The 17,354-nt window shown below is 38.6% G+C and overlaps 1 protein-coding gene across 3 annotated transcripts in view; it reads right to left on the reverse strand.

Annotated features, from left to right (window-relative positions):
* SGCD (sarcoglycan delta) overlaps nt 1–17,354 on the reverse strand; it is a 914,568-nt gene that overhangs the window by 354,185 nt on the left and 543,029 nt on the right. For all 3 annotated transcript variants that reach the window (XM_077895751.1, XM_077895752.1, XM_077895750.1), the window contains one exon: nt 12,161–12,349. In XM_077895751.1, coding sequence (XP_077751877.1) covers nt 12,161–12,349 — 189 coding nt within the window. The remainder of the gene's footprint in view (nt 1–12,160; nt 12,350–17,354) is intronic.

Genomic DNA, 17,354 nt, shown 5'->3' on the forward strand with positions numbered 1-17,354 from the left:
GCCCCTTCAATCAAAAGGGTAAAATTAAATTATTCCTTCCATGTCTCTCCCATTTGTAAAGAATCACATAATGCAATAGATGTGAACTGGCTTTCTAAGGTGCAAAGAACTTTTACGAGAGTAAGAATGTGTGTCATTTTGGAATACAGTAGGCACCTAAAATTACCTGATGAAATGAAATGACAATTATGTCAACATGGTAAAGATAATGATTTCATAGATCTTTTCACTGTTAGTTTTTTGAGAAGGGAATCACACATCAGAGGCTCCATCACATTGTCTGGTCATATCAAGTACTTGGTAAGTGGATATTATTAAATGTCCCACATCCTACCATATTATTTTAAACTAAAAAAGGCTTAAATTGCTCCCAAATTCCACTACTCAGTCTTTAACAGTAAACACAGAAGGCCGCCTGTGTGGTTCAATCAGTTAAGCATTGGGCTCTTGACTTTGGCTTAGGTCATGATCTCTGGGTCCTAGAATTAAGCCCATGGTCCTGGGATCAAGCCTAGCATTGGGCTCTCCCTCTGCCTCCATCCCCACCTCTTAGTGTGCACTCTCTTTCTCTAAAATGAATAAATACATCTTTATATTTTTTAAAGCAATATGGGGTTCCTAGGTGGCTCAGTTGGTTAAACATCAGCCTTTGGTTCAGGTTATGATCCTGGGGACCAGGGATCAAGCCCTGCATCAGGCTCCCTGCTCAGCCAGAGCCTACTTCTCCCTCTCCTTCTGATACTCCCCCTGCTCGTGCTCTAGCATGCTCTCTCTAATGAATAAATTTAAAAATCTTTAAAAAATAAACTTTAAAAAAATTTAAAAAGCAATAAACACAGACCACCTACTATTAGAAAAGCAAATTTAAGAGATGCTAAAGAGTCTTCCATTTAATAAATTTTGTTGATAATTAAAATCTGGCCAAAATGCATAATTTTACCTACATAAGCATTCCAACTAGAAGGCTTCTCTATGAAATAGAAGGGCTATGCTCCTACCAAGGAATTTCTTTCTAGTCTTTAACGCCTAATTTATCAATACAACAAGTGGTTAGATATTTACATGTGATTTAGGAAAGGCAAAAAAGTAACTCAAAAAGCAAACAAACCATGATTCCTAGAACATAAGAACCAGTTATGTAGTTAGTATGATTCCTTAAAATATTCATGAGGATAAAACTACTTGAGTAGTTAATGGCTGAAACAGTACTAAAGTAGTTGTGTTTTGTTTTGAGAGAGAGAGAGAGAGTAAGCAAGTAGGGAAAGGGAAGAAGAGGAGGAAGAGAGAGAGAATCTTAAGCAGATTCCATGCTCAGCATGGAGTCTGACATGGAGTTTGATCTCATGCCCCTGAGATCATGACCTGAGCCAAAATCAATTCTGACACTTAACAGACTAAGCCATCCAGGCTTTCCTACTGAAGTAGTTTCAAAATGCCCATTCCTCATTACTCTTAGCTACACACTATCATTGCCATTAGATATTATAAACTAAATACATTACCAGCTAATGACATGTGTATTTTTTTGACAGTAAACATCTATAGAGAAAGCTAAAATCCAAAACTTTTTTTTTTTCATATTTTATTTATATATTCACGAGAGACACAGAGAGAGGCAGAGACACAGGCAGAGGGAGAAGCAGGCTCCATGCAAGGAGCCCAACGTGGGACTCGATCCGGGACTCCAGGATCATGCCCTGGGCCCAAGGCAGGCACTAAACTGCCGAGCCACCCAGGGATTCCTAAAATCCAAAACTTTGACACACCATGACTTATATACTACCCTTGCTACTTACCAGCTAACAAAGTCAGGCAGGTTAAGCAGGCAGTCTGTACTTTAGTTTCCTCATTAAAGGGGTGATAACAGTACCTCCTTAAAGGGTCATGTTGAAGAAGGAAAGAGGTAACACAGATAGGTACTTCACACTGTGCTCAATATAGGGTGTCGAGTTTGCAAGGCTATTAGCAGGTGGTGTTGGTATTGTTGTGGCAGACTAGCCTCCAAAGAAGGCCACAACGCAGTCTCTGTACTGGTTTCTTGTGACTGGCACAGCAAATTACCATAAAACTGGTGGCTCAAAAAAATTCTCTCACAGTTCTGGAAGCCTGAAGTTTGAAATCAAGTTATCAGTAGGGCCGTCCTTCCTCTGAAGGCTCTAGAGGAGAATCTGTTTTTTAACTTTTTCATCTTCCATAAGCTACCAGACATCCCAGGTATGGCATCCTCTTTATCTCTGCTTCTGCGGTCATACTGCCTGCTCCCCTTCTCCATGTGTCAAGTCTTACTCTGTTTGACTCTTATAAGGATACTTATTATTGGATGTAGAGCCTAACTAGGTAAGCCAGGATGATCTCCTCATATCAAGATCCTTAATTTAAAAAAAAAATCCGGGCAGCCCAGGTGGCTCAGCAGTTTAGCGTTGCCATCAGTCCAGGGCCTGATATTGGAGACCTGGGATTGAGTTCTACATCAGGCTCCCTGCATGGAGCCTGCTTCTCCCTCTGCCTGTGTCTCTGCCTCTCTCTCTCTCTCTCTCTGTTTCTCATGAATAAATAAATAAAATATTTTTTTAAAAAAGATCCTTAATTTAGATAAGGCCAAATATGGTAACATGAACAGGTTCCATGGATTAAGACAAGGATATATCTTTTTGGGAGCCACCATTCAACTTACGATAATCTCCCATCTCACATGTTTTTCTAGAACCTTCAACTCCCTCATGGAGAGGTAGAGTCCAGGTGCTCTTCCCTCGAATCTAGATAAGATTTTGTGTCTGCCTTCAACAGACAAAATCAGAAGTAATGCTGGCAGACTCCTAAGTCTAGGTTATAAAAGCATTATGCACTCCCACCTTATGTAAGTGAAACATACATTCTGGAATCCAGCTGCCATGCAGATAGGAAGCCCAACTTATATGGTGGGCCATGTGCAAATTTTCTGGGTTTCACAGAACCCATTTCAGAGATGTGCCCACATATGTAAGTAAACATGCCTATAGATGATTCTAGCCTTAGTTTTTGAGCCAATCTCAGTCTTCGAGTCTTCTCAAATCAGGTGCCAGACATCAAGGAACAGAGAGAATCCACTCCCACTGAGCTTCACCCAAATTAGGGATTCTTGAACAAAATTAATTACTGCTGTTACATCAAGCCATTAGGTTTGGGAGTAGTTTGATGGGCAACAATGGATAGTGAGACAAATTACTCATTAAATAATTGAACAGATTAAAGTTTTAATACTTTTAAATGGCACGTGATATATACTTCCTGGCATATAGCATCTTGGATTTTTATCTAAATATAGTGTGAGTAGGCACACACACAAACACACACACTTATTTCTAGAGGAAAAAAATGATTGAATCTCTCTTATTCTGAGTCAGAGTATGGGAGGATCCAGTAATTAGACACGGAAACTCTTTAAGCTCTGGAGGGAGGATCTTGTATTTCATCTGGTCCAAACTGTGAATTTTTACAAGATTGAGAGAATATGGCTCAGAAATTGTCCCTGACTCTCCTCCCTCAATAGAGCTGTATGCCCAATAAAGAACCACCTTGTTCCTCAATTGCAAGGTGAAAAATTTATCACAGTCTCACTACCCTCCCAGTGAGGAATATTGAAAGAAAGAGAGGGGACTGAGAATGGGTGTATGGAAAAGGAACAAGCCATTAAAACCAGTTATTTTGGGCCATCTGTTCATGAGATTCAAAGAAACTTTTTTCTCCTTCTGATAAATTGAGTTTTGTTTGCTTTTTCTTTTCTACCTTAATCCCATGGCTCCAGGTCCTAAAAACTATCAAGGACATAAAAAGAAAATGCAAAAATTATTGTATGGAGAGAAATGAAAACTTTTTGTTCAAAGGTCTGAGTGTACCCACTAAGACCTAAGAGGTAGGTTAGTAGGGTCCAGACCTGTTTTGTAACAGAGAACTTTCTGCAGTGGTGGAAATGTCTTCTATCTGTTCTGCTCAGAAGAGTAACTGTTGAATATTTGTAATGTGGCTAATGTGACTGAGGAACTGCATTTTTCATGTTATTTAATTTTAATTTCATATTAGACAGTAAATGTCTAGACAAAGTATTTACAAAGCCACTCCGAGCTTAGAAACCCTAACTAATGACTCTCAGGCGACTCAAATGACCTGAAACCTCCTCATCTTTGCTGTTTCTTTCTACAGTCTGAATAACCCCTGCCTGCTGTGGAAGGATTGATTTTCAAGTTCTCTGTGGTAACACACCCGTTCGGATTCGGAACATCTCTCTTACCATTGCTTCATGGCTCAATGAGAGTGAGAGAGCTGGTCACAACTTCCAATTTTGCGAGTAAGTCAAAGTTCTGAGTAACAGAACACATGACCCAGAAGATCTAAAATTCCATGTGTGAGCAGCTACATGTGATGTATGAAGAGAAAAATATTTCCAGGGAGTTGGCTGACATTCTTTGTTTTTCTCAATTCTAGAATCATAAAAAAGGAATCTTTATGGGCACCTGGGTGGCTCAGTGGTTGAGCATCTGCTTTCGGCTCAGGGCATGATCCTGGGGTTCTGAGATTGAGTCCCACATCAGGCTTCCGCAGGGAGCCTGCTTCTCCCTCTCCCTGTGTCTCTGCCTCTCTCTCTTTCATGAATAAACAAAATGTTTAATAAAAAAAAATTTAAAGGAATTTTTAAGTATATGGAAAAAAATAATAAGTGGCAAAAATCATGGATATTGTCCAAATAATAGGTTAACATTGTGGAGTCATTTGTTTATAATTAGAGCTCAAGTTTCTCAGTCTGACTTCTCAAGCCTGCCTATGACTTGCATTCTTTTTGGCTTTATTAGTGTCAGCTTCCACATTTCTCCTGTCCCACCTGATTATTTTTCTCCAGGAGCCTGGGGTCTCAATATTGGAATTCCAGTGTCTGAGGCTTCCCAACCAAGTTTAACACACTACTTCCATTCCAGGCTACAATCATGGTGCTTTCTCTGCTTTAAACATAACTCAAAAGATTTTACCCATCCTTTAAGATTCAAGCCTTCCAGTGCCATCAAGCTTTAGCCAATTTCTTCTTTGGTGCTCCCTTAAAGTATTTGTCATTTTTAGAACAGATTAATATCATGCATGCATTTTTTTTACTTCCTAGTAAAATATGATCTATTAAAGTACAGGATTTTCTTTATTATGATCTTCACTGCCCAAACAAAGCACAGTGTACTGCACAAATAGTGTGCTTAAGAAATACTGATTGAAGTAAATATACCCAATAAATTGTATAAATTTGTAACAAGCCTGGTTCACAGCACTTTGCAGCAGTTACATTGATTAAAATCATCCTTGAAGATTTTCTTTCTTATAAAGGAACAAAACACAGTAGGCTTCAATGTAAATAGGACACTGCAGAGCCATATTGCAGGATGGCTCCGATCATGGAACAGAATGAACTTTTGTCTTTTGTTTACCTACATTATAATATTCATGCCTCCTTAAAAAATGACATTTTGGCAGTTTTTCAGGTTGATGAATTTTAGCTAATGAATAAAAAGTGGTCACAAGAGTTGAGGCACCCAGGGTCAGAAGCATGATGCTTCAATGTGGAAGCTAAAGTGAATGCTGCTCACACACACAACATTCATTAACAGTATTAAATGAAAAGTCTAACTAAAGCCAGTAATATCATTTTCTTTCATTTGCTGAGCAAATCTGTATATTAACTAGGATGACATCTCTTGTTTCAATTCTGTTTCACACTCCATTATTACCCTTCTTTTCTCACGTAATTAAAATGTAGCAGGTAGTTGATACACAGGAGGGAGTGTCTGTATTAAAAATACTTTCTCATAATCAAATTCAAGTACTCATCTCATTTATGATCTGTCTACCTTAATAAATGAACTAATAGTTCATTTAAAAAGCTATATAAAGCTCTATTAACCCATCTTTACACATTTTAATTTAAAGTGACAGGCTATTCATGATTTTTCCCCATTCATTTATTCAATAAACATTCTAAATACTATGTGCTAAGTAAGGTACATAAACTTGTGGATTCAAATATAAACAGTTTAAGGTTCTTGTCTCTGGAGCTCACAGCCTAGCAAGGGAAAGGGCCAAAAAAAAAAAAGTAGTACTGAATGTGCCCCCCCTGCCCCTGCATGACAGCAGGTGCAGCAAAACACAGAAGATGGTGTCATCAGCTTAATCTGGGAAGACTTCAGAGAATAAATGAGAAGAAAGAGAAACATTTTTAAAAAGGCAATGTTTATAGAAGATCAAATGTAGACATTATTTTCAAGTTTATTTCTCACCTAATGGGAGGGAAGGCTGGCCAGGCTGCTCAGAGACAAGGACTTCAATACTGTGACTTTGTCCTGCCAGCCCATGGCTGATGAGGCATCTTACCCAAGTCTCTTTGCATGCAAACAAGTCACAATGTGATGTGCAGCATGTGGGCTAATGAGGTTCTCCCCTGGGATTTCACCTGGGTAACAAGGTGGGAGCTGGAGAGGAAAGGTCATCATTGTAAAGGGAAGGTCAAGGGCAGATATTTGCAAAAAGTGGAAAACAAAGGATTAACACAGACTGTTAGTTGAAGAAAAGAGCAGAAAAAACCTGGCCTGCAAACAGAAGCAAATGTCCCAGGGCATGATGCCCACATGGTCGAGGAAAGCCAGAAGGTGCGTGTTCCCCAAGCAGCCTCAGTTCCTGCCAGTGCTCTGGGTCCCTGCTGCGAGATGCTCCCACGTACCCATGAGATTGCTCTCCCCATCCCCAGGCACATGTATCCTCACTCCCCTCTACTTGAGTTAGTTTGACTGGGTCGCGATTCCTTGAGCCTTCTCCAAACAGATGGTATGTCAGTGCTCTGAGTTATGGGACACACTGTCCATTCTCTCTGGCTCTGACTGTTTTACAGTGTGTCCAATTTACAAGCATTAGAATGTCTTTCTCTGACCCTCAGTGGATCTTTACCTTACTTTAGGGTAAATAAATCATGTTTTAGACATTGCACTGAACAAATTCAATTTGTCTTCATGAAAAATAGCACTTAGAAAATGGGCAGCGTAGTGCACTGATTAAGAGGCTAGGCTCTAGAGCCAGACTCTCTGTGACCTGATCACAGCTTCAATGTTCATTGGCGGCATGACCTTGGGCAAGTTATCTTACTTCTCCAATCTTCCGTTTCTCTACCTGTAAAATATGGGCAATGGTGGTGCCTTCCTCATAGGGTTTTTATGAGGATTATATGGGGAAATCATTAAGTTCTGAGTTTTTATTAAACAAATAGATGTTCATTTCTTATGTAACCACAAATGGTTGGAATTTTATAATTTTAATGAATGGAGAAACAGAAGTTAGGTTATCTCTTAAACAAGGTATAGAAAACTATCACTTACTGAGGACTTTTCATGTGACCTGTACTGACCAGGTACTGGACATCCAGTATCTCATGCATGTGATCTGCACAAAGGCAACTGACAATCGACAAGCACATATTGGAAGCCTACTGCGTACTGGCACTGAGTTAGAGCTACAAAGATAAATAGAGCATAATCCCTGTTCCTAAGAAGTTTCTGGCATGGTTAGGGCAATAGAGTTGGGTCAGGCAACCTCACCATTCATTTTGATTCCATCATCTGCAAAATGAGGGGATGTGATGAGGTGACTCCTAAGCTTCTCTTTTGTCTAACAATGAATGATTTCATACTCAACTATGCTAAGAGATCACGCCATCTATTGATAATTCCCAAACCTGTAAAATTTTATCACTTAATAACCACTTGTGCTAAATGATATTGTAGATGATCAATATGGAGTATTTAGAGAGGACTTTGAGGCCACATTATTTGGACTGTGTTGCTAGAATGTGTTGGCAGGAGCAGCCGCCTTCCACAGAGTGAGATCACACATGGGGAAGGCAAAGACCAAAAGATAATACCATAGTGTTCCAACAGGAACACCTAGTTCAATGCATTCATTTTTATAATGAATCATTTTATAATGAATCAAAGAAAAAAGGTGATGTAGTTCATGGCCATTTTCTGACATGATTCATGTTAGGACTATTTTTTGTTTGTTTTTGAGTAAGCTCAACACCCATCGTGGGCCTTGAACTACTCACAACCTGGAGATCAAGAGTTGCACACTCCACCGACTGCACCAGCTAACACCTCACTCTGCCCCAGTGCTAGGACTTTCTATGCTGCTCCACAATGTATCACAGTGACTAACAGACCAGATTCTAGAGAGACTGCTTGGATTAAAATCTTTACTCTGCCACCTAAGAGCTATGTGATCACAAATCAAGTTATTGAGCTTCTCCCTTGCCTTAGAAAGTTAGTACCATAATATTACCTACTTGCATAAGGATTAAGTTAGATAATACTTAAAATTTGGTGGCACAAAATAAGCCTTCAAAAAGTTATGATGGCAATGATGATAGCAAACACAAACATAGCTTGCTACATGTCAAGCTCCACTCTAAATAGTTTATATTCATCACTTCATGTATTCTTCACAATTCAATAAATAGGTAGGTATTTCTATTACTCCCAGGTAACCACAGAAAAGAGAGGCTGAGGAACTTGACAAATTAAGTAGCAGAAGCCAGATCTGTATCTACAGCATCCATCTCTAGAGTATGAACCCTTAAACACCACACTATGGTGTTCGTATCAAGTCTTCCTATGGGTCAGAGACTACCATAAATGCTCAACACAAATTAACGCACTGAATCTCCATGTCAACCTATGACACAGAAGTAATTATTAAGTTTATATTAAATGTTTACATGAATACAAAATGGAGATCAAACAGAAAGCTGAGACAGTGGAGGGAGAGGGTCATCACATAGTGCAAAGAGAAATGACACGAGTACTGAACATCCTGAACAATCAGGCAACTACTCTATGCAGAAAATCTCAATGGCTATTTCAGATGGGAGAGACATTTGTGACCAGATGAAAGCCACAAAGACAGTGACCATCGTGGCAGCTGTACAGTTTTGTTGAAGAGCCAGATCATTATAGCAATTAGGGAGAGGATTACACTGTAGTGGAAAGGGTTGAGTTTTGAAGTCAAATTTTACTTATTAGCTGACTTTTCTGAGTGCTTTTTATTAAAATGGAGATAACGCCTAATTTATAAAGTTGTTGTGAAAATTAAACAAGTTGTATTTTAAGAGCCAAGCACGGTGACTCATACAATCAACTAACAGAATTAACACTTAGCAAATAGTAATCCACTTGAATAGCACAATGTGTGATTAAACAGGATAATCTGAATTATAGGTGTTCATAGTTTAAGGAGACCACATATTCCCCCATGTAGGTAAAATTGAGAATAAAAAGTATAATATTGCTCTCCTGCCTTGTAACAGACACCAGAATATTCTGTGAAGAACACAGGAGAGTAAAATCATTTGTCTTTTGACTTACCTCTGGGACCAAGAAAGCTTGGTTGGATGTTTGTCCAGATTGTTCTAATGGAAGGGCTCTTCCAGCATATATCCTTGGGGATGGCACAGAATACAGATCTGACCACAAAGTAAAATTCTAGATATCCAGGCTTGGATAAATTGCCAAGTCCTCCCAAATACTTTTATGTGACATCATTCACTTGGTTCATTATTACGCAGAGGGCTTGATTATACTGTGAACTTTCCCAAATTGCAAATTATTGAACATTCCAGATGTACAAAAAAAATCACTCTTGTCTGTTGACGATATTTTAAAATTCCTGCATAAAATGCTTAACTGTTATCCCATTGATTTCCTTGCTCTTTCACCCAACATACTCCAATATAAAATTGGTTAATACCTTATTCTTTTTCAAGATCTTCACTGTCGGTAAATTACTATTTGTGGAATAGAATTATAATTCTAAAAGAATATGTTTTATACTGTGATTGATGGAAAAATATGCTTTTAACTTGCAGGGAAAGATCAATTTTCTGACACTTCAGCTCTATTTGCTCAAATGCATTATGATTATAAAGCACCAATTATGGCTAATAATGGCATTATTCTCACCTCAGTAAGTACTTGGTTTGGTAAAGCTTTAAGAACTCTTAACTTTGGCGATCAATTTAGTTAACTACAGGAAATAGTCTATTTCAAATAGATTATTACCTTACTGTCATATTGCTCCCCAAGCTCACATACAATCAAAGTGAATTGTCACTCAATATATATTTACATATACCTCTCACTATTAAGCTTGCCAGATAAAACACACTCTAGAAGTCATATTTGTATGATTTGTATGAACTCAAGATTTGAGTTCATATTCTCTATTATATTCACCTCCAATCTTTCAGGTTCTATAAATTAAACTTCACACCAGATTAGGTAAAAAATCATAGAAATAGCCCAAATAGGGGACTAGAAGGCACATGAATTCCAGCTAAGTTCCAAGGGAGAAAGTAATAAATTCTATTTTGCTTTTTGTACCCTACTATCCAACTCTCACCAGCCAGAACCTTGGAATGTTCTAGAATCTCTTCCAATCCCTCATCTCCTACATCTTCATTGAGGTATGCCAACATCATCTTTTAAATGTCTTTTTTATCTTTATTCTCCATTCTACTGCCCTAGTTTCGGTCTTTTCTCATTTAATACTGCAAAAAGCTTTACTACTTTATAAGTTCATGAAACATTTAAAAAAAACATCATAGGAGCACCTGGGTGGCTCATTCAGTTAAGTGGTCAGTTCTTGATTTCAGCTCAGATCATGTCTCAGGGTGCTGGGATCCAGCCCCATGTAGGGCTCTGTACTCAGCAGGGAGTCTGCTTACAGATTCACTCTCTCCCTCTCCCTTGGCCCCTCACATAACTTGTGCATGTATGTGCTCTCTCTCTCAAATAAATAAATCAATCTTTAAAAAATGAACACATCAGATAACATGCATCTCAACAGATGGGACTTGTGGTCACTTGGACTTGGGAGCAGATGGACTCTGTACACCTCTCAGGGTCATAAGCTCTTAAAAGATGCATTCTTCTCCAAGTTTGTCTGTGAAACACAGGTAAAAATTACTCTCCAGGCTGAGGAGGATAATAAGATAGAGATAAATGGAGCTACAAGAGGATCAACGGTTTTCCCAGGCAGCTATAGGAATACCAAGCAGATGGAGAAAAGCAGCCTAAGCAGAAAACACTGCCCCAGCAAAGGCAGACAAGTACAACTACACAGAGTGTGTTAAAGATAAAAATGAACTTTATAATCCGGAAAAGACAAAAATCCGCTATCCTACTGAGGACTTTCACATGAAAACTTTACAGTTAGTTGCATTATGGTCACATTTCTTTATCAAAAGGGATTTGTCTTTATTGTCAACCTAATTATTTACTTTTGACATCACAAGAAAGGAAAGGAAAGGAATCTCAGGGCAGCAGATTACTACCCATCATACATTCACTGAGAGTGAAGGTGCGTGTATTGCCAGAATCTCTAAGAAATCTGGGGGGTAGGGGGGGGAACCTTGGGATAATATCAGAAATCCTATTTCCAGGATTTTCTTTTCATTTAAACTTTAACAAGTAAATGTGTAGAGTGCCCCTAACTACAAAAAGCAAGAATTTCTTCAAAGAAGCATAAACACAGGTTCTGAAAAAAAGGGAGAGTGGCCACCCTCCTCTCATTTCCATCCTGCTCAGGCAGTGGTAAAGAAAATTGGCATCCTAAAAATCAAGGAGAATCTCAGTTGACCACAGTAATTAGTTACCAGGCATATATAGACACAGTTAAAACTCAGATAATTCACAAAACTTCATTCTACTCAGATACTGCTACCCTCTATCTCACAAACCCTTTCACAATCACTACCAAAATTTGGGTAAAGTTGGTACTTTGATTTTGGCCCCTATGTCTTCCTGCATAATATACTCCAAGGGCTTAAAGACTATAGGATACAGAAACCTGGTTATCAAAACGGAGGGAAAGCATACAAGAGACTGGAAAGGAAGGAAATGCCTCTAAACTGGATACCCAGCTACTGAGGAGTAAAGATTAGACAGAGGAAGATCCCCACAAGGAACCGAACAGAAATATTTTTTAACCAAATGCCAGGCTGCAAGAGATTTTTAAACCAACTACCACCATTTTTCCCATTCCTTCTTCTTGCTGCATGCTTTCCCTTCCCCCAAGAAGAGCTAAAGAAACGTGTCTTTTTACTTACAATTGTGAAGTTCATGACTTTGAGAATCCAGATGGTCATGGCCAAGTTCACCAGTATTAAGATCATCAGGAGTAGGACAAAGAAATACAGGCATCTTTTCCTCCAGCCATAAATGCCCACCTTGTATACCTGTGGCCCCTCAGAGCTGGGCATGGTGCTCCGGTGGTGTGTGTACTGTTCCTGAGGCATCTGAAATAAACGAGGTGAGAGAGAAGCACTCACATTAAACTGCTGAGAGGGGAGAAAAAAAAAAAAGAAGAAAAAAAAAATCAACTGATGAAGAGATATGGCTGGCTGCTGTCTGTACGTTTCCACCCTCCTGACAACTCCAAAAATCTGTTTCCTCTGGACAAAAGTGGCTCCTCTGGACGCTGCATGAGTCCTCTCATTTTACACAGCTATCTCTCGTGATGCGTACTGAGACATCCACAGGCACACATACCATGAGAGGAACAGGACTCCTAGGAAGCCATTTTCCAAATAACTCTTAGATTCCAACATCTTTGTGAGGGAGACAAACTAAATCACCTACCCAACTACTAAGGGTAAAATTTAGATTTTGAGAAAATAAATAAACCCCAGCAGTTTAACGTGATGGTATGATAAATACTATTCAGACAATTTATTTTGGGGGGTAAATGATCTCAAATGCAATCATTCTGTTCTGCCAAAAAATCAGAGGAGGAAGTAATAACTCTGATCTTCCGCCTATTTCAGAATTGAAAGGGACGTTGATGGACACAGATTAAGCCTCACTGGATTTAGGAGTCTTCAAATGGTAACTTATGCTTAAATGCCTCCCATGACAGAAACCTCATTATGTGTTGGCTTAGTCCTTAGGTATTATACAGTTCCAATTGTAGTCAATCAACTTATTTACTTACTTGTTATTTTTATTTTATGTTATTTTATTTTGTAAGAATTTATTTATTCATGAGAGACACACAGAGAGAGGCAGAGACATCGGCAGAGGGAGGAGAAGCAGGCTCCATGCAGGGAGCCCTATGTGGGACTCAATCCCAGGACCCCCAGGTCATGCCCTGAGCCAAAGGGACATGCTTAACCACTGAACCACCCAGGTGTCTCTTTATTTATTACGTTTAATCAACTCATTTAATAAACATAAAGGAGGCTCAAAGTCAAGGAAAATGTGAATATGCCTTCCAGGAGCTTGCAGGCTAATGGGAGGAATGAACTCATTAAACAGTGATTATAGTACAATGAGATAAGTTAGAAAAATATTTGTCAATATTAAGTAATATACTAATCCCCTTTAAAGTAAGAAAGCATTCCCTAATCCCTGTTGTTGACACAAATGATCTTTATACTAGCACTACTAATTGGATATCAACACAAATCTCAGTAAACTTATCACTTCTATAAAATTCTAAAACCAAAACAAATTTTAAAATTAAATACAAACAAAGCTACTAACGTGTATCATTCAAAATGGACAATAATGGTCTACTGCAAAGGATGAGGATTTCCTAAAACTAAGTGGCATAACGTGGTACTCAGGGCTTAGCACAGCATCTAGGGGTGAGTAGATCATCCCTACTCTGTCATGAGACACATGACAACACAGCCCCTTCTACTTTACTCTATGCAAATATGTGCAACCTTTGAGATCTTTACTTCATTTGGCCCTCTCGTAGGCATACTGCATTCCCTAAGAATAAAGATTACATTTATTGGGATCCCTGGGTGGCGCAGCGGTTTGGCGCCTGCCTTTGGCCCAGGGCGCGATCCTGGAGACCCGGGATCGAGTCCCACGTCGGGCTCCCGGTGCATGGAGCCTGCTTCTCCCTCTGCCTGTGTCTCTGCCTCTCTCTCTCTCTCTCTCTCTCTCTCTCTCTGTGACTATCATAAAAAAAAAAAAAGATTACATTTATTTATTTTCATCTTTGTCAATAACAATTTGTGGGGTACCTGGGTAGCTCAGTCATGTAAGCCTCTAACTCTTGGTTTTGGCTCAGGTCCCAATCTCACTGTCCTGAGATCAAGTTCCATAGGAAGCTCTGCACTCAGCAAGGAGTTGGCCTCAAATTCTCTCTTTCCTCTTCGTCCTTCCTGCTTGCTCTCTCTCTCAAATAAATAAAATCTTTTAAAAAATAGCAATTAAATTTGTTACATGTGGTGCCAAAGTGAACATGATGACAAACAAAATATGAGTCCTAAAATCACATCTTTGGCTATAAGGTCATCTTCCAGATGGGTTGGAATGTGATTATTTTAGTTTTTAGATAATTATTAAAATGGATGCAAAAAATCTAAAAATCCCCTTGAGAACTCAAGGCCTTTGGACATAAGTGGAATTCCATTGAAAATCCCAACGAATTCTTTTTTATGGTCAGTGGGAATGCTGTGAAGTTCTACATGACATATGTTTTGTTCTGGATACTACCCTAGTACCATAATCAGGTCTTCACATGAGTATTTATTTGAATATACATGTATGGCATGAATGAGTAAAAACCAAATACATAGATGATGAATGAATGAATGATTTTCTGTCTGCTATAAAAGCTTCTTCTGTATGGGGGTGTATGGAGGTGTAAGCCAAACACCACATGAGAATTCATTTTTAGTATCCTTGCACATTTTCACTTTAGTGAAACCCAAGTACTGGGTTCCCAAGTAAGCACTGAACTTCATGCTACAAGAGGATCTCCATTTCATAACTCAGCTCCTTAGAATATTGTAGATCAGGGCTGGGCTGTAACAACATGGAAACACAACAAAGTCTTCGCTCACTGGCTTCTTTTAATACATCAAGATCAATTGGAAGGGGGAAAAAGGATCTTATAAGTTGGAAGGAAATTAGGCCTTTCTTTTCCATATAAAACATATTCTGTAAGTTAAGGAAATGAGTACGGAATTTTAAAATCCTATCTGTAAGGTCCCTTAATCCCAATGAACTAATTTTATGAATGAGCTGATTTAAGACTAGAGTTGACCCTCTTGTGCATGGACACGGGGCCTGTGTGGTAGGGCAAGGACAAGAATAACAGTATTGGACTCTTGCAGGGATGATGAACAATGAGAAATTCTTCACCAACGAGGGTGCAGACCCTGGAGATGTCGCCCCCCCCACACACACACACAACAACATGGTACTCTTTCTTTGACATTTGCCCCAACCAATATAGGAATTACATAATTTAGCTATAAAGAGGAGATGACATGTTCAATAAACACTTATAAAGAGACAAGGGATATGGATATCAAACTTGTCATTTTTTTTTTCATAAAGATTGTTAGACCTTGACAGAATGCAATGATCGTGTCTCTATTAGGGTTTCTCAATCCCAGGTGTGCATCAAAGACAGCTGTGGAGATTTTAAAAACCTGTATGCTCATGTTGATTCAGTAATAATCACAAAAGTAGAATCCAGGCATCAGCATTTTTGAAGGATCCCATGTAAACTTAAAGTATAGACAAGGTTGCACACCACTGGTCCAGAATATCTCTCAACCCTGACTATGCATCAGGCTCCAAAGTAAACCTCTGATAAATACAAATTCTGAGCTCGACCATGGAATCAGAATTGCTTAAAAAAAAAAATCCCTACATATTCCAAGCGTTTGGGTCTACTCCTCTTAAAAAAAAAAATGGGCTTTGGTAATTTTTTTAATAGTATGACCATTTCAATACAAAAGGCTTGAAACAAATTCTAGAATACTAAACAGCAAAAAAGTAGAGCTTCTCTGAAGGCTTGGAAGAACACTTGGACTCCTAGGAACCACAGATTTTGTTCACTGTGTTAAATGACTAATTTAAGTACTCAAAGACAGGAAGCATAAGCGAGTCTCTTTCAAGGCACACAACAAATTAAAAGCTGAGTGAAAATTAGAATTCAGATCCCTCATGCATGGTGTAGTAGCCTACTCTGTATGTCATAAGGGCTCTTGCATCACCACCACAGCACCTGCCTGATTTAATGAGCCACATACAACAAAATCCTCCAGTTTACTGCTCAGAAGAAAAGGAAAAAAGAAAGAACAGGGAAGGGAGCGAGTAATTTCATACAAATGGTTACAACAGGAAGCTATGCCAACTAAACATAGGAAATGGGTATGTCTGTTAATAATGCACAGAAAAGGAAAATTTAGACATGCTGACATTAATTTTTCTAGGCAAAACTGAAACATGTTGAGATGATAAAAACCTCAGAAGAAAGATAATCTCCAACCTGTGTTTCTTTTTGATCCTCCCCAGCAGAAAACCCTCTGGGCAATGAAGTTGAAGTTTTAAGTTCTCTGTTTGGTCAGGCCTCTTTCATGACTCTGGGAGGCGCTCTAGTAATGCATTAACAGTATCATCCATTTTTATAAAATTGGCTAAAAGACGTTTTAATTACTACGAGTTAAGACCTTGTATTTTTCAAACTCCCCTTTTGTTGGGTGGCTTTGGAGGATTTACATTAGTTTTGGAGGTCTAACTAACAGGAAGGTAAACTGGGGGTTTCTATGGTTTGGTTGCAGTAGTATTTATATCATATGCAGACAATTCCCTGTAGAGGTACATTATTTCTAGTCCTCCTAGTGTAGGAATCTCTTCTACCCTTTGTGTGAACTCACCAAGCAGAGTGTCATGAAGGTACAGGACCTAAGCACACAGTGTGATATAAACGTGTCGTATGATGGCCAGCACCAGAAATATATGGGTAGTGCAAAAGCCAGAATGTAGTTGGATTTTTTTTCAAAAAAAAAAAAAAAAGAATCAGATATCAGATTTTACATATCAGATATGTAAAATTTCAAGTAAGATTCAATTCTGACACCTAGTCAAAACATAGATTCTCTCCTGACAAGAGTATATTCAATTCAGCATATAAAATGATAAATGCTCCACAGTTTTTTTTTTTTATGGGAATCATGGAAAATAGAATTGGAATTTTTATGTTTGCAGGCTATGTACACTATGTGTTTATCTTCTGTGTGTGTGTAAAGTTTCATGCTTTACACATCACAACCAGCAATAATAAAAAATTCAGTTCTGTTGAAATTGCCATAAGAGACAACAATCTTTCTATTGTCTATACCAGAAAGTGATAGTGCCAAACAGCTGTCATATAAAGAGGTAATCAAAGGCTATGCAACCAAAAAGTGTAGAAAAAGTATGTCAATTAATCACAATATTATTTTTCTAGATTTTATGATTGGCCTTTTAAAAATAATAATTTAATTTCCT

The sequence above is a fragment of the Canis aureus genome, chromosome 4 (assembly GCF_053574225.1).
Source record: "Canis aureus isolate CA01 chromosome 4, VMU_Caureus_v.1.0, whole genome shotgun sequence".
Taxonomy (NCBI): domain Eukaryota; kingdom Metazoa; phylum Chordata; class Mammalia; order Carnivora; family Canidae; genus Canis; species Canis aureus.